Source organism: Tachypleus tridentatus, chromosome 2 (genome assembly GCF_004210375.1).
Source record: "Tachypleus tridentatus isolate NWPU-2018 chromosome 2, ASM421037v1, whole genome shotgun sequence".
Classification (NCBI taxonomy): Eukaryota; Metazoa; Arthropoda; class Merostomata; order Xiphosura; family Limulidae; genus Tachypleus; species Tachypleus tridentatus.
In genome coordinates, this window is record NC_134826.1 from 43,706,001 (window position 1) to 43,731,944 (window position 25,944).

A 25,944-nucleotide genomic window follows, 5' to 3' on the forward strand; every position below is an offset into this window, starting at 1 on the left:
ATTTAATGAACCAGAACGCTTCAAGACTGCGCTAAAGCACACACTGTCACATGATATACACACGTCTTTGTACTGTGTTGATGTTTAGGCTTAGATATGTCATCATAAAATCGAGCTTTTAAATTCACTTCGTTTCCTTTTGGCAGCGTCCCTGAGTAATGATCACACTGTTGCAGCTGACCCTACGCGACTCCTTGGTGAAAAATTCATGCGACATTTCAACCCCCACTGTCAGGGTAGCTGATTTATTTTAGGGGTTCTTGAATTGCATCGTAACGCGTGCACAACACGAGCTTTCTTTACTACTTACTTATTTTGGTGTATAACAAAACCACATTGAGCTATCTGCTTTATCGACCGTTGGAAATCGAACCCCCAGATTTTAAGACTGCAATTCTGTAAACTTACCACTGAGAATTAAGTTAGGTTAGAGCTGGTGGAAACTAATGAACATTTATTCCATTGAACTACAAGTTACAGAGAAACCTCGACAGCTTTTAAAAGGTATGAAAGTATGTGATGGGAAAAGTCTCAAAAATATAAATTTTGACATGTGGAGAAATAAGCAATAAACAACATATTTGATTGCAGATGTGAAAAAATAAACTATTTGCTAATCACAAAACTACATCAAAATACTGGTTATCCCTTTCGCTCATTCTATCACTAATTAATTAGCATTAAAATTATGTCTATAATGTTAGGCAAATCCTCAAAAATTAATTTCACATAAATGATACAACATCCTATAACCCGATCGTTTCCAAAAATTGTCCTTTATGTAGCTTTGTGCTTAATAACAAAGAAACACAATAACAATTTCCACAAGGTTTTTTGAAATGAACATCACTTGGACGTAATAATGTGTAATACTGGCCACCAAACGACCACGATAAACGTTGGAAAACTAAAGCAATTATTTTTTATACAATCAATGGTTAATAACAATGACGGGTCTAAGGAAACAATAAAAGTTACCAGTAATTGAATCTTCTGGACTGTTATTTCTAATTGGGATGATACTGATAAAGACCCCCCCACACACACACACAAACAAACCACTAAATATAATTCTACATTATTTTCAAATCAATAATCTTAAAAACAAATTACGACATAAAAACATGTCATTTGCTAACATATTAAAATGAAAATAATTTACCTTGAGGTATTTTTTTAATTACGGTTGTTATTTAAAATTACATTTCGTGATAACGATAACACAAAAGATGCGGTGACTGAAGCCATTCTTTAATCACAACAGAGCGTTTGCTAGGGACGCGAGAGGTTCAGGGTTCAATTCTAGGTGTAAAAAAGTGGGTTGTAATATACGTAAATCTGACATAAGAAAATAAGCCACTACTCTAATTAAATGTAAAGATGAAAAGACTATCTTTGCAATATATCTCCAAAATGTTATACCGTTTAATCTGACAGCCGAAACTCAGATTCGAATGGCATAATGTTATGTCTTAATCTAACGTGCTTCAGTGAAGTTTTTAATGTATACAGTCAATTAGAATTCAGACACTAATAACACAGGTTTATAACATAGTGCTTCGACAGTTTGAACGAATGACCTAACAACGAGAATACAGGTTCGATAGTCTGTTTATTTGTTTGCTTTGGATATTCACGCGAAGCTATATGGGAGCACTCTCCACTACCCATTTGCAATTCGCGCCCGCGTCGCGCTAAACATGCTCGCCCTCCCAGCCGTGGGGGTGTATAATGTGACGGTCAATCCCACTATTCGTTGGTAAAAGAGTAGCCCAAGAGTTGGCGGTGGATGGTGATGACTAGCTGCCTTCCCTCTGGTCTTACACTGCTAAATTAGGGACGGCTAGCACAGATAGCCCTCGAGTAGCTTTGTGCGAAATTCCCAAACAAACAAACAAACAAACCATTTGCAATTTTGAACTAATAGACTAGAAAAAGAAATTATGTTCAAGAAAAAGCACCTACAGCAAACGTTACGCTACTCGCATCGAATAGCGGGATCTAACTGTCTCTCTTATAATGCATTCATCCCCCCCCTAAAGTGCAGAGTGCTATTTTAAAGTCTCAATGCACATGATATTTATTTTAATGAATAGATGTACCTTTTCAGTGCTGTCTTCGTTTTATTTTGTTATTTATCGTAAGTATTGTAAAAGAGTGGACCTGGAGTTCATATGGAATTTAACTGCAGGTCTTCTGAATAGACACATTTGGCGCGAAAGTGAGAAATTTCACATACCAGCTTTAAAAATATACATCTTCACGTAATAATCAAATGGTAACAGGTAACTTCTTAATTGCTTCTGTTAGATTTGTTCAGAAACTTAACTTTCTTGCAGCGTCCTTTTCGACAGAGAGCGTTGTCAAACTTGCAAAAAGGTCATGAACCATAAGCGACCTCACATACATTTCACTGACTTTGAGCTTCGAAAAACTTCTCTCCGTAGATGCAACAACTAACTGACGCTGTAAATATATACACACTTTGGAATGTAGTGTTGCTAAGTGGGTTTTGTAAATAAAACCCAATGTTCAAAGAGTGTGAAAAGTCTTGTCAGCTTCTGATTTAGACCCATCCTTGTTGGATTACAACTACATCTGTGTATGCTTTTACTTGTTCATTGTGTTCGATATTTAGAATAGCTTTATTGCTACAAACACACATAAATAAACCATCACTATTGAACCACTGTCGTGAAACATTTATTTTTCATCCTCAGATTCGTAACTACCAAATCATTTTTTTTCATCTGACCAGAGTTTCGAGTTTGTTTGTTTGTTTTGAAATTCGCACAAAGCTACACGAGTGCTACCAACAAATAGTGTGATTGGCCATCACGTTATAACGCCCACACGGCTGAAAGGGCGAGCACGTTTGGTGTGACAGGGATTCGAACCCACGACGCTCGGCTTAGGAGTCGTGTGCTTAACCACCGGGCCCAGTTTCTAGTTATAATATTTCAAGTTCTTTGGAGCTTGTCTTAACCCTATAAAAACCATTTTTTTATACAGAAGAAGGGTTTTTATCTACGCCATTATTAACAATATCATTTCTCTTAGTTGTGTCCCACATTTGTTTGCTAAATATATTTATCTGTACACATCGTACCAAACTATTAAAGGCATTAGAAATCTGTATCATATTAGATTATCAACTAATGATTCAGCTTCGGTATATGTTTTACTACCAGTTGTTATTTCCTTTTATTTCATGTATCCTTTGCTTGGTATCTTAGCGCTTTTACAGTTTCAATGTTACGTTCTTCTATAGCGTTGGAGTGGTTGATTGTGACATAAACCTTGAAAATAGCTCATCTGTTAATATATAAATATTACACAATGTTTCAATTTTTTTTATCAGTTGCGGGAACTTACAATATCACAGAGTACAAGGTTTAAAGTACGATAGTCATCAGGAATGAAGAATACAACTTTGTTTAATTTCAGCGGCCTAGATTGCGCACCCTTGTGTCCACTTCCCATATTTCTGCTGTTATACTATCCTCGATCTCGGCAGGTTCCAAACAGTACACCAGGATTTGTGACCTCTTCGATAACCATCTCTTATAAAGTAGAGCTTGTGTATTCCTTAAGATTAAGGAAGTGAAATTGTATTCAATATTTACTTCGTTTACTTGGATACTCGCCGTTTTTAAAACCACCGACAGTACCTCGTGATGAGTTACGTCAGAGTTACAGTCCACCGGAACTGAATAATACTTCATACATTTAAATTTTAGAACTCTTTCGAGAGTTTATGTACTGCTTATTCTGTACTTTAGAGCTAAAATAATTACGACTTGCTTCGTGTTTTATAAGCACTCTTACATATTTATTCAGTACACTGGATTGAGCGCAAGCTTTACCATCTAATTCATTCGAGCTGTAACAATTTCTTTTCAGGAGCGATCTAATCCCGCGTTTTTCAACCTGGGACCACCACCTCCATGCGCTATCGCAGACCACTAAAATTACATACAAATATTCTGTCTTTTTTTTTTTTTTCGTTTTAGTGAAACCCCGCGAACCGACAAGGTGGTTGTGATGGATCGGTGGTTGAAAAACACTGATTTAAACCAACGTTTCCCAAAGCGGGGGCCGCAAAACCTCTGGAGCCGCCAAAAGTGGCCCGAAAACAAAGATGATGAATTACTTACAATTGTAATGAACGATAAAAATGATGTTAAGTTAATTAAATGATGCAATATTTCGAAGGGAGGTGTTATTGTTTCCACTACTGTCTTATTTGCATTAAATGAGACTCAGACTAGATGAGTTTGGGAATTACTGATTTAAAAAATCAGAGGTCAGCAATTCCTTTCTGCATAATGCATAACTATTACAGTTGTCCTATCAAGTATGCCTATCAAATACTGCTGTTCAATATCGATTAATTATGGTCTAATATTAACTCTCTACATTCATGACCAAGTGGTGAGGGCGCTCGACTCGCAATCTGAGAGTCACGGATCCGATTTCCCGTCCCAATAAACATTTTCGCCCTTTCAGTACTGGGTTTGCTCTAATGGCAATCTTACTATTCGTTGGTAAAAGAGTAGCCCAAAAGTGGGCGGTGGGTGGTGATAACTAGCTGCCTTTCCTCTAGTCTTACACTGCTAAATTAGGGATAACTAGCGCAGATAGCTCTCACGTAGCTCTGCGCGAAATTCAAAACAAACAAATAATAAACCATTCCACACATGAACTACTTGAGATTCTACAGTTAGTTTCTTTTGCAATACCTTGCCAGTGATGAGTCATTCGTCGTCACTCAACTGCATTATTTTATTATCAAATAATATTCAAGAAAACGGAAAAATTCCCACTTCCATGGGGTGGTACTTTTCGCACATTTTACATTTTGCGAAAACAGATTTATTTCTGAGAAATCATCTTTCAAAGCTAATTTTTTATTAAGTATGTAAATAACAGTTTTAATTGTACAGGTCCATGTTTTACTATCGCATCTCTTATTTTGTTCCAACTTGGTTTGATTTTGGTTTGTCCTTGAATTTCAGGCAAAGCAACACGAGGGCTATCTGCGTTAGCCATCCCTAACTTGGCAGTGTAAGAATAGAAGGAAGGCAACTACTCATCACCACCCACCGCCAACTCTTGGACTACTCTTTTACCAATGAATAGTTCGATTGACCGTAACATTGTAACGCCCCCACGGCTGAAAGGGCGAGCATGTTTGGTGCAACCGGGATTCAAATCCGCGACCCTCGGATTACGAGTCGAACGCCTTAACCCACCTGGCCATGCCGGACCAACAACTTGAGTAAAACAACATAATTGTTGCATATCTTATATACGAATCAATCTTACAGTTTTAAAGTCAATAATTTATTAAAATTTTATTCGCTAAGCGACTAAAACTAAATCAGTGAGTGCAATTAGTCATACTGAATTAATACAAAGAATAAAAATAAGACTGCTTTAAATATTTTATACTAAATTGTGGTTTGGAATGAAGTACAACAGTTTACAGCTTTTGCCATCATAGGAATTGCATGTTACGTTCTGACAGTTTAAGGCCCCACAGCCCGCCACCCCACCTACGGTATGCTCTGCAGACTTACATCGCTAGAAATAAGAGGTTCGATACCCGTTGCGGGCAGGGCACAGATAGCCCATTGTGTAGCTTTGCACTTAGTTACAAAAACAAACAAGTGAGGCCCCATACGACCGTGTTGCATGTTAAGTCTCGACGGTCTAAAGTTCCATGTGGTCTCAGGGAAGCAAAGACACCGTCGATGGTCCTACTCTCACTGAAAATGAAGTTGCGTTTCTTAAAATGTTGCAACGGTGTATTTTTGGTACAAGAAAATTGACACGGAAATGTAACCAGTGAGCGTTGCTTTTGCAGTGACGTTGTATTTCATGTTTCATCTACTTACAACAACAATCGCTGTCCGACCGTATCGGAATATGTAAGTTGTACAGTGACGAAACTTCAGAAAAGTGTCATTCACAAAAAAAAAAACGAAGGTCACTTGGGATATTAAAATGTTTGATATTAAAAAAGTTGAACTTAAAAAAATATTTGTAGATTTACCGCAATTTATTTCTTCCAAAAGGTATCTTGGTATGTAAAACAACAATAAAAATGATAACAAAAGATGAAATCATTAGTTAGGACAAGAACGTATAAATATATTTTTTTATAAATTGTGAATGATAATAATTATGTTTATAACTTACACTTTATCTCTCTCTATTATTTAATTAACTATTTTTATCATTATTTTTTAATGTTCCTCCTCTCTGCGGGCCACAGAGAAGACAAGTGCGGGCCGCAAGCAGCTCGCCGACCTCGTCGTGAATGCCGCTGTTACGCAGTGGCATTCTGTTCCGCGTATATTGTATAATGGCCCGGCATAGCCAGGTAGTTAAGGCGCTCGACTCGTAATCTAAGGGCGGCGAATTTGAATCTCAGTCACACCAAACATGCCCACCCTTTCAGCCGTGAGGGTGTTATAATGTTACGGTCAACCTCACTATTTGTTGGTAAAAGATTAGTCCAAGAATTAGCGATGGGTGGTGATGAATAGCTGCCTTCTCTCAAGTCTTACACTGCTAAATTAGGGAAATATAGCGCAGATAGCTCTCATGTAGCTCTGCGCGAAATAAAAAAACAAACAAGTATACTGTATAAGGCTGTTAGATATCCGTACGTTAAAAACACATCATGAAATGCCCCTACAACTTTCTTTTTCTGCCTGTTTCCATTGGATCTGTTCTTAAGTCCAAGTAACCAAGTTCACCTTCAGTATTCAGTCAACTTAAGCCCGATCTCAGATAAAGAACAATAGTGTTTGTCCATTTCATAAGATAGTTCATATTCTATAATAAACAGAAGTTTAGAAACGATTCGGTTTACAAAGGTAAGTTAAGAAGACGTTGTCACCTGCTAAGTTAACAATTATTGTTTTAACTCTAAACACATTTACAGGCATAGTAAAACTAAAACTAATGTATATGAAAACTAGTTTTTAGAGTTTACTTGTAAAAAATAATCAAACTTCAAGTGAACTCACTCTGATAAGTACGCTTTTAGCACAAACAGACTGTTTTATACTTACTTAACAACGTCTATATTTTCAACGAAAAACAAGCTGGGATCTTTTAACCTTCGGATGTAATAACCTATTACACTTTTTCTCTTGAAACTAAAGCGCAAAAATACTTTTTCGCGATGCGTATCCAAACTTGGGGTTCCACTGGTACAATTTACGAACGTTCGTTAAATGGTTTTACGGGATGTGATTCGAACAAGTCAATTTTTACGATTAAAACTGTATACTTTAAGAACAACAAAACGGAAATATTCGACTGTCTTGAAGTCTGTCGTTACAAGTTAGGTGGATAACAAGTTCCCACGAGACCCGTAAACAACCTCCACTCTCAGTCCAACCAGAGCAAGCATCCAACTGTTTGTGGTCTAGCAGCACATCACGTGATTTTCATAAGCTATGCGTCACAGTAATATTTTTATTTAACAAAACACAACTTGGTCAGTTTCGAGGGCACGAGGCATTTTTACTCTATGATCTATGCAATAACCTATTACTATATTTAATATGTTAAATTACAATAGTTATCCTAATTATTATTATTTTACATAACATAATATTTAGGGACAAGAAGGGACCTGTTGGTCCATCTCGGCTGTCCCATCCTGTTAGCCAAATTAAAACTATTAGATATATAAATTTAAGAGAAATTGGAGCCAGTTCTTATAATTTAATTATTAATCAAGCTTTTTTTTTTTCAAACCTCCACAACATACTAAAGGATCCTATTTCATAGGCCAACCATCCTATCTGAAAAATAAAATTGAGCTGAAGATGGCTTCAACCTTGTCTAAATCTAAATTTGTTTCTCCTAGTTCTATAATTCTCGCTGTTAAGTATGAAAAATTATGTCCCTCTCCCAGTGGCACAGCGGGTATGTCTGAGGACTCTCCCACTAGAAACCGCGTTTCGATACCCATTGTGGACAGAGCACAGATTGTCCATTGTTACACAGTCTTTCTCGTTATTCTGCGCATACCATGTTCTTTCTAAGCGTAGAATAACAAGATTGTTTGTTGTTTTATTGAATTTCGCGCAAAACTACACGTTGGCTATCTGTGCCAGCCGTTCCTAATTTAGCAGTGTAAGACTAGAGGGAAAGGCACCTACTCATCACCGACAACCGCCAACTCTTGGGCTACTCTTATACCAACAAATAGCAGATTGACTGTCACATTATAAAGCCCCTACGGCTGAAAGGGCGAGCATGTTTGGTGGAATGGGGAATCGGATCCACGACCCTAACCACCTAGTCATGCTGGGTCCATTTGAACGCACAGGATTTTCTTACTGTTTTCAACATAATTTTAATCCGCTACTGATACTGTTATATATACAGATATCAAGTATTCCTGTCTGACCATATCAAACGATCTCGTTTGAGCGACTAAATCAGCAAATATGACAATAACTGTAAAGGAAGTAAAACTGACTAGAAATTCGATTTTTTTTTTGCTAAAGTGTAATTGCCTTTTTCATTCGAACGCTAATACCCCCCCCCACCAGTAGATGTGTTTTTCATATTTGTCTCAACCGAATCTCTGAATTCGAAGGATTGACTATTTAGAGGAACTTGGCTACAGTGTTGGTATATTACGAGTTTGTAGGAGTTATCTTTATACGTGCAAGCGGAACAAAGGCCCCACATGGCCAGGTGGTTAAGGCACTCGACTGGTAATCTGAGGGTTGCGGGTTCGAGTCCCCGTCACACCAAATATGCTTGCTCTTTCAGTCGTGAGGGCATTATAATGTGAGAGTTAATCCCACTATTCGTTTGTCAAAGAGTAGCCCAAGAGTTGGCGTGGGTGGCAATGACTAGCTGCCTTATACTGCTAAATTAGGAACGGTTAGCGCAGATAGTCCTCGAGTAGCTTTGCTCGAAATTTAAAAACAAGCAAGCGGAACAAAGGCCGTAAAAGCCCCACTCGTTTACAAGAAACAAAGAGAAAATGTTCTGAATTGACCATCTTATAAGCGTTGAGTATAAAAATCAACACAGTCCACGCTGTATTTTGCTTTTTAAGTTAGCACTCCTAACTATGAATCTGTGTGTGCGTGTTTTTTGTTTTTTTTTCTATCTGCTGAGTCTACAGAGGCGAATCGAACCCCAGATTTTAGCGTTGTAAATCCATAGACTTACCGCTGTACCAACGGGAGACACCAATGATGAGTCTACAATTCTGACATACTGTGATATAATATTGACAATATCTGTATTCAACGAAAAAATCAAACGGAATTCAAACTCACTTTAATTAATATATTTTATTTATTTTCTGAGAGATTACTTGAAGGTATTTTGCTGTTGTCATGAAGACGAAACGAAACGTATTATTACACATAGGATCGAGGAAGGTCATGTTAGGCTAAAAAAAATCTTTATTATATGTGTAATACATTTTTACCGGAACTTATCGTGGACACTTGACTACCTGTTATTGTATTCCACTGTTAAATCGAACACCTTGACTGTTTAAAAACACACAATAGTTGGGCCAGATGAAAGTCACGTTTCAACTATTTCCCAGAACAAAACGGATCTATCTCTGGCATATAAGAGAAACGTAGAATTGGCCATACTGTGTGCTGATTAGATGGTGCTTTAAGATTTCAAATTAAAAATAAAGGATAACAGACCAATCATGCATCTGTAATCAGTGTATTTGTTGGACAACAGACCAATCAAGCCTCTGTATTTGTTATGTTACCACCATCATCTTCAACACATTACTTGAACTTTCTCTTTCTCTAGGAAAGATAATTTTTAATGATACAAGGCTGTCAACAGTAGTATCATAAGTACTTAATAGCAGGGATCGCTATGAAACAAAGTGGTGGAGATAAAAATGTATTGTGTAGTCCACACGTGACAACTCAGAAACCAAGACACATCATGTGTTGTGTAGCCCGTGAATGATAACCCAGAAACCACCGACATTAGAACACCCGACATGTTATATAGCTCATCAGTGACAAGTTTTCGAGTATTCTCCCACTGATAAGTTAAATAGATTTGTTTTATTTCAGTTCGAGATGGACAGCTGCACGTGGAATACTAAAATAAGAAAATAGTACTAAGTCCACGTCGTTATTGCTGTGGCAAAAGTTTTTTTTATCGATACGGTTATAATACTTGAGAAGATACAATCGACTCACAGCTTTAAATTCGTGGTTTTTCTTTCAATGAGCTTTAGTAGGAAGCTTAAATCCACATTCCTCATAAAACCACAGTAGTTGCTTATTCAAGACGTGTCGTCATAGTGAAAATAGTGCAACAATTGCATTGACAATCTAGCAATTGTTGTTTCCTTTTCATTCAAGGGTGTGAACCCTGCTAGAAAATTGATACAATTTCTCTATTCGTAAAAATAAATAACATTCTATGCACGTAGTATTTCTACGTGTAAAATGAATGTTTCTGAATTTAAGATTTCATACGTTTTTGCCTGAATCACACCCTCTCTATATATAAATATAGAGAAAGAGATTATTTTCACCAATAAGTCTGGAAACTTATTGTTTTGATACAGTTCTCGATCTTGGGGAGGATTACTGCCGTAACTTAAAGCAAAAGAGAAAATAGTACTCAAATCACATCAAAACAATCAATGTAGATGAGTTCAGTTTCTTTGTTTCAGAATTTACGTGCAAAGCTACAGTAGGAGCTATCTGCGCACATGTAGCCTTCCCTGATGTTGAACTTGTACGCTAGAGGGAAACTCCTGGGATACGCGAGTAGAATAGTGCAGCAAAGAGACGCGACATATGAACCTTTAGGACCTTAGTTCTAATGTGCAGAACACTCCACTGTAATTAACCTCGTAAACTGAGAGTGCATAAATTGAACTTCATACAGCTAATTCTATACCATAACAATCAAAACTTTTTTGTGTCATTCGCCAATAATGTTTTTAAAGCTAACATTCTTTAAACGAGAAACATATTGTTTTATGATTGGATCTGGATGAAGGTGAAATATAATTTATTTATTGTTTGTTTATATGCTTGCCCTTTCAGCCGTAGAGGACGTTATATATTATGTTTTGATCAGTCTCACTACTTATTAGTTGACAGTGGGTAGTACTGATTAATAAACAACCTTACTCTGTTTCGTTTGTTTTTGAAGTTAAGCACAAACCTACACGATTGGTTATCTGTGCTCTGCCCACAACGGGTATTGAAATTACGTTTCTAGCGTTGTAAGTCTGCAGACATAATGCTGTGTCACTTGAAGGCTAATTTACTCATCGGTAGAAATATAACTAACAATTTTTTTTTCTTTCGTCCTTGACGGATTTCTCGCGATCTTCATGTCAGTTAAGAAATTTACTTTTTTATTGTTTCAGGTCACATGACCAGTGTTCAAATAACCGGGTGTGATTTGGTTTGACTAAACACGTTCTGCACACTCAATTGTGAGTAGATGCGTAGACGGTAGGTGGTGCTACTGTTCACTAGTTGTCCTTCCTCTGAACCGCATACTTATTAAGTTATCTCACTTGGCTCTTCATTGACAACCCCAAAACCACCGACACTAGTCCGTATAAGGTGCCTTTCTGACTGCAAATATCAAATCTGGAGCAGTTTAATTCTGTCAAAACTGACAAAATAACGCGCCCACGGCGGCCCGTCATGACCAGGTGGGTTAAGGAGTTCGACTCATAATCTGAGGGTCGCGGGTTCGAATTCCAGTCACACCAAACATGCTCGCCCTTTCAGCCGTAGGGGCGTTATAATGTAACACTCAATCCCACTATTTGTTGGTAAAAGAGTAGTCCAAGAGATGGCGGTGGGCGGTGATGACTAGCTGCCTTCCCTTTAGTCTTATATTGCTAAATTAGGGACTGCTAGCGCAGACAGCCCTCGTGTAGCTTTTCGCGAAATTCAAAAAACAAGCGCCCATGGCTGAAAGGGCGAGCATGTTTGGTGTGACGGGGATTCGAACCCGCGACCTTCAAATTGCGCGTTAAACGCCCTAACCACCTGGTTATGCTGGGTCACATTAAAACACTCTTATAATCTGAATTCTGATTATTTTTGAGATTAACAGATGGAATGGACGATTTTAAACTAGTAAATAATAGTTGAAAAGAAGTGTGAGGGAATTTGTGATCGTAGAACAATGTTTAAAGTAAAATAACAATTTGTTTGTTTTTTGAATTTCACGTAAAGCTACATGAGGGCTATCTTCGTTAGCCATCCCTAATTTGACATTGTAAGACAAGAGAGAAGAAAGCTAGTCATTACCATCCACCGCCAACTCTTGGGCTACTCTTTTACCAACTAAGAGTTGGATTGATCGTCACATTATAACGCCTCCATGGCTGAGAGGACGAGCATGTTTGGTGTCAGAGGGATTCGAACCCGCGGCCTTCACATTACGAGTCGAGTGTCTTAACCACTTGGCCATACAAAGCCTATAAAAGAACATGCAAAGTGAGACAAAACTCTTTTTTAAGGACTCTATCCCCTTCCTTGCGTTACTTTCATCTTATGTAATAAATTCTAAATATTAAGTATAGAATAAGGTGCCAACATATATATATACAAGTTATAAATATTCAAAGTTAAACAAAACTTGAAATGATATTATAAAATCATAAAGTATCTTTATGAATTAAGGGAAGAGACAACAAGTTTATTTGTTCACTCCACCCTGCACGTACGTTGAATACTAACTTTCAATTTTGCAGAAATTCACACCTTCTGCCATCACCTGAACGAATTTGTTCCTTGAGTTTTACTTCTGAAGTTTGTCTATTATGTTAGGATTATTTAGGCTTAAAAACTTTATAGCATATTGTTTGTTTACCGTGAGAACATCACAAATTATGGCACTCACGTATTAACTTATAACAAATAACTACAAAGAACAATAAAAATACATAATAAAAGGACACAAGCATTTAAAATGTATCAATTATAACGTTTATTTTTTTATTTGATTTACATGATTGTAATTCTACAGGAAGAAGAAAAGGAAAAAAACCAGCTCTCTCGACAATTCCTGAACATTAAACTTTTTTGGTCTGGACTTAGTAATCATTTAGTGCTCCGGTTGTTCAAAGGTATATTTGCAGACTTACAGTGTATAAATCCGGGGTTTGATTTCTCGTGGTGTACAGAACAAAAGTAATCCATTATATAGCTTTATGAAGAACAATTGTCGTCGAACGAAATTTACTACAAGTATGTCCAAAGAGCCTCATAAACAGGAAGGGTCAGACGTCACCTAGTAGATAGCGTCCTAGATTGTTTATTGGAAAGGTCCAAGGCTTGAATCCCTCAGTTTGCCAATGAACACGCTCCGTACTCTCAGTTGTAGATGCCTCGTAAAAGCGACAGTCAATCCAGTTAGTTGGTTAAAAATAGACGTGGAGGTGATATGTGATGTGCAGACTGTGTTTTCCTCTCTTCGCTCAGCAATTCCAAATTAGACACTGCTGGGTCAGAATCCTTGAGCTCCTTAAACTGGCTTTTTAGTCTGCGTGTGTTATAGGCGATATTCAGATTGAAAATACCGTTTTGGACTACGTATGTATTACAATTTTGATAATAAGACCATTACGTATCTTACATACGAGACACGTAAAAGAAATCTCTTGTGATCTCTCACTCTCTTTCTTATGTATGTTGTGGACCACTGCATAGGAAGGAGTCCTGTACCAAGTACTATTTCATATCATTTTTATATCAAGTAATCTAAATTTTGTTCATATTAAGTTTGAGTTTCACGTGAACTGTTTTTGAGAAGGACCACACATCCGCCAATGTACTTTACTTTCCTGCAGGCTTTCTAAAATTTACAAAAATTGTATAAATAGTCGTCTGTGTCACGTTAAAGAGCTCTAGTCGAAGTTGTATGTTGTTTCTTTTCTAAACGGTTAGTAACAACCTTATCTGTCTACCTGTATCTTTTTATTTTATTTTTACGAATAGTCAGAGAAATAGTGATGTTAATCATAATTTTACAGAACTATTTTACATGTGGAATTACTTTCTGTCTCGTAGATCTTGCTTCTTCTGGTATTTGTAGTACGCGTGAAGTGTTTCTGTCTAGTCTGGATCGGTATTTAGGAGGATCAGGTGCAATTTATAACCTATTTCTTCCTTTTCGATTGTTATTTTAAACTGGTAATTGACTTCTGCGAAGGCTTAAGGTTATTTTGAGTTTCGCGCAAAGCTAGATTACAATAGTGCCATGTTTGAGTATGACTACGTTACAGTAGTACTATGGTTGAATATAACTAGATAACAGTAGTACCAAGGTTGAGGATGACTAGGCCACAGTAGTTCATTGAAACTGTATAGGACAATTTGACAAGTATGTGGATTGATGGCTACCGCCATTCTAGTTTCTTTGGATATTTTTCTCATTGGAACAACCGTTGATTTACAGAGTAACTGGGATCTTACAAGTAACTTTCACCTCTTGTTAACCGTATCAGGGACTATTCCAAGTTTCATCGTGTTGGCTTTTTCTGGGAGAGATAGAAAGGCTATTCTTTCAGTGTTTGGATGAAGGCGTTGGTCTGAACTAGTTTAAGGATGAGGTCGAATTCTGCTACTGTCATAAACGTTCTGCTACGAACTTCTACGCATTTATGAAAAATACCCTTTGAATTCTAACTAATTTTAAAAATCTTAACATATGCAACAAGTACCTTTTGGTCACTAAAAAGTGATTCTCCACATATAAGTCAATCTATTACTGGATTATAGTAACCCAAGTGTTTGTGGTGCCTGATGTTAGTTAGCTGCCTTCCCTTTAGCCTGTTACTTCAAAATGAAGTCAAATAGATCCTGAGTAGTTTTGCACTAAATTAAACTAATGAAAAACACACAGAAACATAGGCCGCCACCAGTGACGGTTCTGAACGTCGAATTCTTTGGAATTCGCTGTGAAAGAAACAGCTCGATTCGTAATATATAGGTCACGGATTTGAATCACGTTACTGAATATGCTAGCCTTGTAACGGTAAGGACGTTATAATGAGTGAAAGCCAATCAACTTTTATCTGTTAAAAGAGTAGCTTATGAGTTGACGGTGTGTGGTGTTAACTGGCCCTTCCCTCTGGTCTATTACTTCTATATTACAGACGACTACACAGACAGCCCTCGAATAGCTTTGCGCGACGTTCAACAATCAAACCAATATATAAATGCTGAACATGTACACGTCACTGTATTAGCATATATAAAGTGATCGTCATTAAAAAATAGTTAAGTCTTTGTGAGTCTGTATGTTTGTTTTATAATTTTCGCGCAAAGCTACACGCAGACTATCTGCGCTAGCCGTCCCTAATTTAGCAGTGTAAGACTAGAGGGAAGGCAGCTAATCATCACCACCCACCGCCAACGCTTGGGCTACTCTTTTACCAACGCCACATTATAACGCCCCCACGGCTGAAAAGGCGAGCATGTTTGGTGCGACGGGAATTCGAACCCGCGACCCTTAGATCATGAGTCGAACGCCTTAACACACCTGGCCATGCTGGTCCTCCTTTGTAAGTCATCGCTTCTAATGATACCCAAGAACGAATTATAAATATTTTTTGTAGATTCAGTAATAATACTGGTAATTAGATTTATTTTAGGTAATCATATATTCATACCTCTAACAAAAGTGCGTGATTCGTGATGACAAGAAACCCACTTGAAGTAAAAATGTATCTCAGGACGCCTGGTATGGGTATTAACACTTTTACTAACAAAACAGAGAACAACGTTTCGACTTTCTTGGGTCATCTTCAGGTTAACAAAGAGTAGGTGTTATTCGCTATACTAGTATCAGAACGGTATTAATATCGGTATTGTTCACAAGGTGTGTTTTGATTTAGCCCAAAGCTACGCAATGGGTGTTGTGTGTTAGGATCGATTCCCAGAATTTAGCATTCTAAGCCAGAAACGAACCAATGATCCATTGGGGAATGGAGTCTATAGCTTTTTTATTTTTTTATTTTTATGAATCATTGTTGAACCTGATTGGTTATTATTAAGACTTGATTTGTTTGTTTGAAATCAAGCACAAAGCAACACAATGATTTATCTATGCTCTGTCCACCACGAATAGTTTTCTTTGTTTTTTTTTAATTTCGCGGAAAGCTACACGAGGGTCTTAACCACCTGGCCATGTCCACGAATACTGAAATTCGGATTCTGTTGTCGTTGTAAACCCGTAAACATACCTCTGTGCTACTATGGGTCATCAAAACTCGAATAAATACTCACCATACACAGAAATTTTAATAATTTGGTGTTTGTATGCTAGATCAGTTTTTTATAATAAAAAACAGATTATTTATGAAAATGTTTAAACTTTATATTCCCTGTATCTATACCTCACGATTTTATTGAGTAACGACAGTTAGCAGTTTATTGCTAAACCTAAACGGGAATTTTAAACTTGTAACGTTAGCGTTCAACTTCGCTTTTAAAACTTTAGTTGTTGTTTACAATCGTCCTTTCAACTTCGGAACCGGTGATTACAGGGTAAAAGATACGAGTTAAGGATTAGACAACCACTGACATCTTTGATTAGTCATTAACAGACAGGCGTAACGCCAACTAACGTAATATAGGCTCTGCTATTCTCGTACTGCCTCAGGTCGTTTTGAAATTTTTTTCCAGCTTTATTTGGGGTTAATTAGCATTGGTGGTTAAATTCTTTAAAGTTTTAAGGTGTGGCCTATTCGTGCAATTTTCTCCTGAAGCAGTATTTGGTTGCTATATATCATAATATTTCTTCTTTTTTTTTTAAGGTAGAATAAATACCTTTCCATTTCTCAGGCGACAGGCTAGTTGTTAGTTTTAATTAGGTTTTAACGCTGTTACTGTACATATGCATAAACGTGAGTGTTAGCTAAAGGTGAAATGTGCAAAACCACTTTGGTTGAGCTACGTGAAAGACTAATATGTTTCGTGAGTTGAGTCTTTTTATGTTGTTTTGGTGCCTCTAATCGTACCTAAAACATAAATAGTTTTCAGTTAGTTTGATAAAATTACAGAAGTACCAGTTAAAATATTTAAGTATAATACGTAATCGGTCTTATCCTGATTAAAGTAACTTATATTTGCTTGATTACCTAATTAAACACGGTGTAACATTCATTTCCCACAAGACAGTAGTGTAGTAAATATTACGTTTTTAAAATTGTTTAAATATTTCACATCGTGAACATAATCATTAAAGAAGGAACTACACAAGACAGAGGTGATGTAAATGTTATAACTGAAGTGTTCGAACAACTCTTATAGTTATCATAATGGTATTAAAGTGATATTATTTTAATGGTTTGTATCAGTGAGCGGACTTTTTTATTATTATTATTATTTGGCATAAAATATTGCAAAATTCAGCCTACTTAACGATAATGGAAGCAATTATCTCGTTCATTAGAGGCTAATTTCGTTGATAGGCTTAAGTTACATATGAAATTACACAAACACTTAAGTTTCTTCTCGAATCTTAAAACTGGTTGGCCTACACACTCGGTGGTTGACTGATAACAAGGTAAAAGATTCACTCTAACTAACTCACTCTAACGTTTTCATATAAAATTCGTTTTCCCCAAATGCGACGAAAACTGGAGACGTCACGTCAAGTCTAGATATTCGGGACATTTCTAGGCCTCGTTTGTCAGTAATTGTATTGCAGAGCAGAAATCTAATATTCTTTTACTTCGACAGTAATTGAAACAGAAAAATATAGGGTGCAGTTTGTCCAATACCTATTCACTCAAACAACAGTGTTAAAAATTATTTGATGCGCTGCTAGTCCTTTACTTGAGAAATACGTGGAATATTAACAGCTATGTAAAAAACATATCTATTAGTATTGTTGAACTTACGTTATTGAAGATATAAACCAAGAGAAAATATGGCATTATAAACTGAAAACAAAAATGTAATTCTTTTCAAGGCACGTGAGCTCTCCAAGTATCTTACATTCTCTCTCTTTCACTTTAAAGTAAGAGATGTTATATCTCTGGGGCATCACCCGGCTTGCAAGTAGAAAAGATCACTGTCACTTGTTATACATTGTGGTCGATGTCACAGCAATAGCAACTACAAGGAAGTACGCGTGTTACCCTTGTTGACTGACTCAGTTCTCTGTATGTGTGCGTGCGTGCTTAATAGGGTCAAATGTCACCATATAAATAAATATAACATACAGAATAACATTAACGATCTATATAAGTGTGAACTGACAACACAAACTCTATCAAGGTACGTACAGGTATTCAAATTTCATATTAACACAAACACACATATTTATGAAATACACATAAAGAAACTAAACTTACTTATCGAGTTTCCAAAAAAAGAAGAAAACTTCCTAACATTAGACACACCTAAACACATGGTAATAAACTGAAGTAAACGACCATTAACAGAATTTGAACTAAGTACAGAATTAAACTTCGTCCTAACACATAACACGATACCCACCTTAAATATACGTAGATACAACAGAAGACATAATTTAGAGCCTACCAGAAAACAAGAAGAATTCAGAATGATTAAGCCTTTAAAGTCGACTATAATGCAACTTAACAGAAAAAATTTGGGATCGGAAGCTTGAAGAAAGACCACGCCATAACAATTCTACCAGCAGGCAAATGGTTTATTTGTTTGGTTTTGAATTTTCAAGGGCTGTTTGTACTAGCCGTCCTTAATTTAGTAGAGAATGACTAGAAAGACGGCAGTTAGTCAACACCACCCACCGCCAACTTTTGAACTACTACTTTACCAAAAAATAGTGGATTGACACTCGCATATAATGCTCCCGAGACTGAAAGGTATAACTTTGATGACGGGAGCCAAACAACCTAATAAACTGGCTGTACTAGCACACAGAATGGATGCGAGTGTATTCGTGGGTACTACATGAAGTTGCGGGTTTGAATCCCCGTCACACCAAACATGCTCGCGTTTTCAGCCGTGGGGGCGTTATAATCAATGACACTATTCGTTGGTAAAAAAGTAACCCAAGAGTTGGCGGTGGGTGATGATGACTAGATGCCTTCTTTCTAGTCTTATACTGTTAAATTAGGGATGGCTAGCGCAGATAGCCCTCGTGTAGCTTTGCGCGAAATTCGAAACAAATCAAACATGAAGATTAACTCTAATACAACCGCTAAAGAAATGAAGAAAATTAACTAGCATCTCAAGAAAGGCCAGAAAGAACTTAACAAACAATTAAAAGTTTTACAACAACACCATTTCATATATATGCTTTTAATTGAAAATTCACAAACGAGGTCATCATTTTTGGCCCACATTCAACTGCCGAGATTTCCCATGTTACTCCTTAGCTAGATATCTGCCATGTGCATTAATAAATAAAACATCAGGTTAGGTTAAGAACTTAGTCCAACTTGTAAAAGAAATAATTAAAGCTATTACGATAATACTACAAAACACAAAGGTCAGGTTTAATGTTTCCCTCCTTGGACACACTACAGTTACACTTCCAACAGGTGGGAAATAGTAGAACTCTTTAAGGAATGCATCCGATTAACAAACTCCACTACCATATAACTCACAACCTTTTGTATCAACACAGCTTCTTACCCATTTTAAGATAAATACTAATAACATAACAAAAGGATTGGATTTAGATTTAACCCTATCAACACCACTCAGGAACTTTGAGGTGACATTATGAAGCTCTACATCCCTAGATTCGATTTAGGTTGTTGGATATGTTGGTGATGTTCACAATGTAATCATGTAATACAGACGAGCTTCAAAAATTCATTAACCAACTAAACAAACAACAATTGAAACAGAAAATTATATTAAGCTACAATTCTTTGACGTAATGGTTTCCGAGATACACAACCCATACACTAAAGGAGTTTACAAGAAACTACTTCGACTGTAACTCAAACTAGTCTAACAGCATAAATACAGGCGTTGTTTACTGTTCAGTTTTCAAGGGTGAACAAAGTTTTTTTAATATCGAAGAAGACGGAAGACAAAAACATTACTTCAACCCCTTTTTTAACATTGGCGTCCCAGAACGTTTGAGAAAAAATATGGAGAATAAGAAATACGGATATATTATCCTATGCCAGAGATTGCTAAAACTTTATGCAAACAGCTTAAAGTGAGAACAGTGTTCAGAAGTCACGACACAAGACAGTCACTGTTAATACACAAGGAACAATTTGAGGATTCACTGGAGAGAAAAATTATTTACTGTATCCACTATGAACGTAAATACTACAACATTGGAGAAACGAAACGACCAACAAAAGTTACAATTCTGGATCATAATAAGTTTTGGTTCTTCCAATAGCCCATCTTGCCGGAGAGATAAAGACTTCACAATACAACTGTAATAAATAACTGAAGCGACTTCGATAACGACTAGTTTGTAATTAGTCTGTAATTATACGAAAATAATAGCAATTACGTTATGGTAAAGGCTACCAACGATGTCAAATTATTAAAATAAATAGTTCTATCTTTTTAATTTATTAATAACAAATCAAAAGTGCTGTTTTTGTTGTAAGTTTAGAGATTTTTCAGGAAACAATGTTATTTTATTACACTTCTGTGGTTTGTTTATTTGATCATTGGACTGGTTTGGTTTGATTTTCGTGCAAAGCTACACGGAGGCTATCTGCGATACTCGTCCCTAATTTAGCAGTGTAAGACTAGAGGGAGGCAGCTAGTCATCACTACCCACCGCCAACAATTAGGTGGTTAGAGGCACTCGACTCGTTATTCGAGAGTCACGGGTTCGAATCCCCGTCACACCAAACATGCTCGCCCTTTCAGCCGTGGGGGCATTATAATGTTACAGTCGATCCTAGTATTCATTGGTAAAAGAGTAGCCCGAGAGTTGGTGGTGGATGGCGATGACTAGCTGCGTTCCCTCTAGTCTTACGCTCCTAAATTGGGAACAGCTAGCACAAATAGCCCTCGTACAGCTTTGCGCGAAATTTAAAACAAACCAACTTCAAGGCTTCTGTGATTGAAAGGCTAAAGTTATTCCAGAATAAACCGAAAAACAAACTTTATGAATTTTGATTATCCTTCTTGGGTTATAGGGCTAAGTGTAAGTTTTGCACGTTCACATAAAATATTGCAGAAATGATTCTTAGCGGGATGGGGGAAAGTTTGAATTTATTTAATAAGAATGAAGTAAATAAATTATAACATTTTCTTGAGATAAAGCATCACATTGTATTACCTCTGGAAACAGAGATTTTCATAAAAAGTGTAACACAAGATTTTTGTTATCGAATTTCGCGTAAAGCTCCACGAAGGCTATCTGCGCTAGTCGTCCCTAATTTAGCAGTGGAAAGCTAGAGAAAGTAAGTAATCATAACGCCTATCGTCAACTCTTGAAGTACTCTTTTAACAATCAACAGTGGAATTAACCAAACGTTGTAACGACCCCCACAGCTGAAAGAACGAGCACATTTGTAGGTTTTGTATGATGTTTTTAAAAGTCACTTAAATTGAACTGTGATTTTATCACCATAAAAAACAAATAAAAAGTAATATCCTTTTACTGATAAATTTACCCATCAGCCATTAAATTATAGGATCAGTTATCCCCGTCAGCAGTGCATAATAAAGTTTATATACTAGTAACATTCGTAAGCCATAACTTTTGGCTGTGTAAAATACTCAATAAATAAATACTCAGGTATATCAAACCAGATTTACAAATAAAAAAAAAAGGGAAGAGGTCGGTCTTGAAACGTACTTAGAGTTACATGCTCCTACAATCGGATTTTCAGTTTGTTAACAATACTTGCTACAAGCGTTAAAATTCATCTTTTGGAAGAATGCGATCCAGTGTTTTCTGGAATGTTAGACAAACAGTAATCCCTCTTTTATTTATCTAATTGAAAAATGATATCTGTTGTATAAAGATAAATCGTAACTATTTTATTATGTCAAAAAATACGTTTTAAAGTCTAATAAAACAAACTTGGTATTCTGGATATAGGAATGATTGTGAACCTGCAACAAATATATTGAAGTTCAGTATACATTGATAAAATCATACTAAGATTATAGGAAAAACTGTACTGTACTAAATACGAACAGTTGTAGTTTATTTATAAATCCTATTTTTCAAAATATGCATTATAACGGTTATAATGATTATAGAATTTTAATTTTGTTTTATTAGTATTTTCGGGGAAGTTTACAAGTATTAAGCGCTTTTCTTAAATTCTAATGTTTTAAAACGGTATGTAATACATTTTTTTAGTGTTACAAATGAGAAGTCAATACTATTCAATCACATTCGTGCTAGTCACACTTCTCATTTTACTGTCATGTCTTGCTTTAACGACATCAGGTATCTATTATCTTTAGTTACAATTACGTTTCTAGACTATTTTTCTCATGTCAATTTCCTACTGAAATTATCATATAATTGCCTAGAGCGTACGTGTTGCGCTATAGGAATCTTTACCAGATTCTATTGTACAAATATGTTATTCTTCACATATTATTAATGCTTTAGTGTAAACTAGTTGAGTCTTTTTTTTCATCCTTTGTGCTTTTGCATTCAGTATCTAACCTTGTAAACACTAGAGGGCAGCACAAGCCTTATATTAAAATCAACTGTTAGAAATCTAAATTCTCACGAGATTAACACTCGTTAAAAACCACTTTACATTTTATATAACGGTTACGAATTATTTTTTTCCATAGATTAACTTGCTGCCATGAAAACTACATTGTTATCAAGTCGAAAACGGAAGAAAACAATTCTGAGAATTTAGTGATAATAACCTTTATTTGTTAAAGCATTCCACAAGTTGGCTTATACATAAGTATTTGTACAAAGTTTCCAATGAAGTACACTGCCACTTTTGCAAGCCTTTCTCTTTATTTGAAATCAAACAAGCAACTGTATGTTGTAAAAACTTGGCGGCAGTTTGCTTTTGAATCAAATGCACAACTCATCCTCATTTGGAAAGGATATAATTAGATAACGAACAGATGCAAGAAAATGTCTCGTTTACGTTGGTCCCAACAATTAAAATGCTAGGAAATGTACTGTTAAGTAGACACAAACTTTCATAAAAAACAAAATCTTAAACAGTTGGCAGTGCAGAGTTATGTCAACATACTATAAGTACAGAGTAATGAAGATAAGTTTTCACTTACACTTTAAGTACTGTTAAATGTTACATAAATATTTCATGCTGAACACAAAGGATTGGAAATGCTGTAGATATTGGTTACCAAACTGAATTTTAACACAAACAACACTTAAAACTTTACAGCTATAAACAAGAACAAAAAACAAACGCTTACAATTTTGTCAATTTGCGTGATTAGGTGCAAAGATTTCAGCATTGTTTTGATGACTCTTCAGTTACTAGCATTCTAGTTAGTCTTCACCCTACTGAGAGTCAAAAGCAAGAACAGTGAAATACATTCTTAGTTATGTTAAACCTTTGCTATGCCTAGATGGTGTAAGGCACCTATCTTGTGCTACAAGAGTATAAGGATCAGCTTTTGTATCCAGCTTCTTTGAAAGTTTGGTTTTTGCAGAGTAAGATATCAAAAGGGACATTACAATCTAAATCAAAGAAAGTGAAATCCGGCTTGGAAAAAACACGAAAAAACAAAAACAACACTGTTACAAATTGTCATACAATGTAAAGCTCAAGTAACTCAAAAAAAATTTTTTCTTTGCATAATTAGTTTAAATGCTATGTAAAGTAATTAATATTAAATTTTTACAACATTCAAAACATACATGAAAAAAATCTTTAAAAGAAACATAGAGGTGCAAAAAGTTAAATATCTGAAAAGTACAGATCTACAAAAATGTTTACTAGACCTGATTATTTAAAAAATTAAGTACCAACTTTACAACAATATGGTTCATCCTATATTGAAATAAAAATGAATGGTTGCATGCCAAAGAGGGCTGAAAATGATGGAAATGACAAAAAAAATGTACTGCAAAAGGAAAAAGAAATACCTATTACACACACACACACATATATATATTTCCATTTAGTCTCCTAATTAAACTAAAAATTAGGTTGCTCTATTGATCACAACTACTGATTTCTGCTTGAGAAAACCTGATAAAGATAGTTGAGGTTTATTTCTGCTCATCGTCAAACACTGTTAGAGAAACTGATAATATCCAACATGCCCTCAGCTGATGTCAGGGCATCTGAGGACTGGTAAGCAAATTTGTCTTAAAATGGGTAGAAATTTGAAACTTGGAAACCAGCAACTTCAATAACTGATTCCTTTTCCTGTAACTTTATTTACCAATTCACTAATATGAAATAAGTTTGTTTTTTTTTAAATCATAACTGTCGCTAACCAGAATGACTACTTCTCTCAACTTTATTACCAAAATACATTAATTTGACAAATTGTTCAACCATATATATATAGATACAAGTACAATAGTATATTAAAGATCATGAGTTTTCCCATTTATGCTGACACCATTGCTGCTATATTCATGTCTCTTGTGCAGGCCATTCTTCTGAATGCTGCCATTTTGATGAATGCAATTTTCTTTAATCAAGCCATTTACAATGCCATTTGCTTTGCCATTTGCCATATGCTTGTTTCCATTAGAAAGAGTAGTTTCCATTTTCTTAGGTTTTCCATAGGCATTTTTATAGAAGTCCCAGAAAAGGAACCAGAAGAGAACGGCATGGAATCCAATCCACCACATGAAACCCTTTGGATAGTCACACTCACGGAACAAGAGTTGGAAAGAATGCACAAAAATCATGATGAATTGAACCTAAATAATAATAAAAAAGCAGTGAAGTACTGCACAATAAAATCAAAATTATCAGAAATGGTTGAAAATAAAAACATGTAAAATAAATGAACATCTAACCACCTTTCAAATGCATCAACCACTTCCAAAATAGAAGAAATAACCAATTCAATATAGTGTCTTTAGTTTGTGTAAATAAATTAAACCTAACAAACATAAAACAAATAAAAGCTATTTTTCATTAGTACAATCCTAGCTAAAGTCTTAGTAAGTGATTTGTACTTGTTTCAAATCTCTCTGATTCTAGGGTCACAGTACCCTCGGTACCCTTAGTCAACAAGTAAGTTACTGGATGATGTCTTATTCATGTGGTGACACAGTTCTGAAGTAATGTTTTTTTGTTGTTTTTTTATCCTCTTATGGAAAGAAAGATGAAACGAGATTTATGTATTGTAAAAAATGCCTTGGAGTGCAAAATGCTCTCTTGGTTGTTAAAGTTTTATAATATTAATATAGCAAGATAAAACACCTACAAATGCAAACAAGGTAAATTTACATATACAAGTATAATTTTATGTTATGCACCATATTGCCCTTAATTAACTCCCCTAGTGGTACTGCAAACTGTAAAGGGGACAATGCTAATTACAGACTACCACAGTCATATGGTAATACCTCTTATTATGAACGAACATACATATAAGTGGTAACATATAGAGAGTATTTATTTCTAACTTTGCTACAAACATTTGTGCTCACTATCTCAGTAAATATGGTAATCATTGTTTGTAAGTGTCAAACATACTGTGAAGTGGTTCTGCAATATATTGGGGTGAGGGGGGTGATTATAGAGGGAGCATTGAGTAGCGATAACATGGTATGTACATAAGATAATAAAGGAACATGAATTCAAGACTGAACCTTTATTTCAACAGTAATAGCATTACTGCTGGTTTTCAGAAACAATGACCCAGTTTTTTAATCTTATTAGACAAATCTCAAACCTGTATTTACCTTTTCTTTATCGACCTATTAATATGTCAGACAGTGGCAAAGGAAGAAGTCTGATGGAAAACTGTTAGTCAATAATTATAAAACTGGGTTACTGTTATAACTCAGTAA

General features: G+C 35.8%; 2 protein-coding genes across 4 annotated transcripts in view; both read right to left on the bottom strand.

Annotated features, from left to right (window-relative positions):
• The window catches only part of LOC143242207 (lactadherin-like), a 41,502-nt gene extending 34,080 nt beyond the window's left edge, over positions 1 to 7,422 (bottom strand). For all 3 annotated transcript variants that reach the window (XM_076485583.1, XM_076485588.1, XM_076485578.1), the window contains exon 1: positions 7,086 to 7,422. The gene's annotated coding sequence lies outside the window, so the exon portion shown is untranslated. The remainder of the gene's footprint in view (positions 1 to 7,085) is intronic.
• A 15,410-nt stretch (positions 7,423 to 22,832) lies between these two features.
• The window catches only part of LOC143242251 (very long chain fatty acid elongase AAEL008004-like), a 36,555-nt gene continuing 33,443 nt past the window's right edge, over positions 22,833 to 25,944 (bottom strand). The window contains exon 8 of the mRNA XM_076485625.1: positions 22,833 to 24,843. Within this exon, the coding sequence (XP_076341740.1) occupies positions 24,502 to 24,843 (342 nt within the window). The 3' untranslated portion in view covers positions 22,833 to 24,501. The remainder of the gene's footprint in view (positions 24,844 to 25,944) is intronic.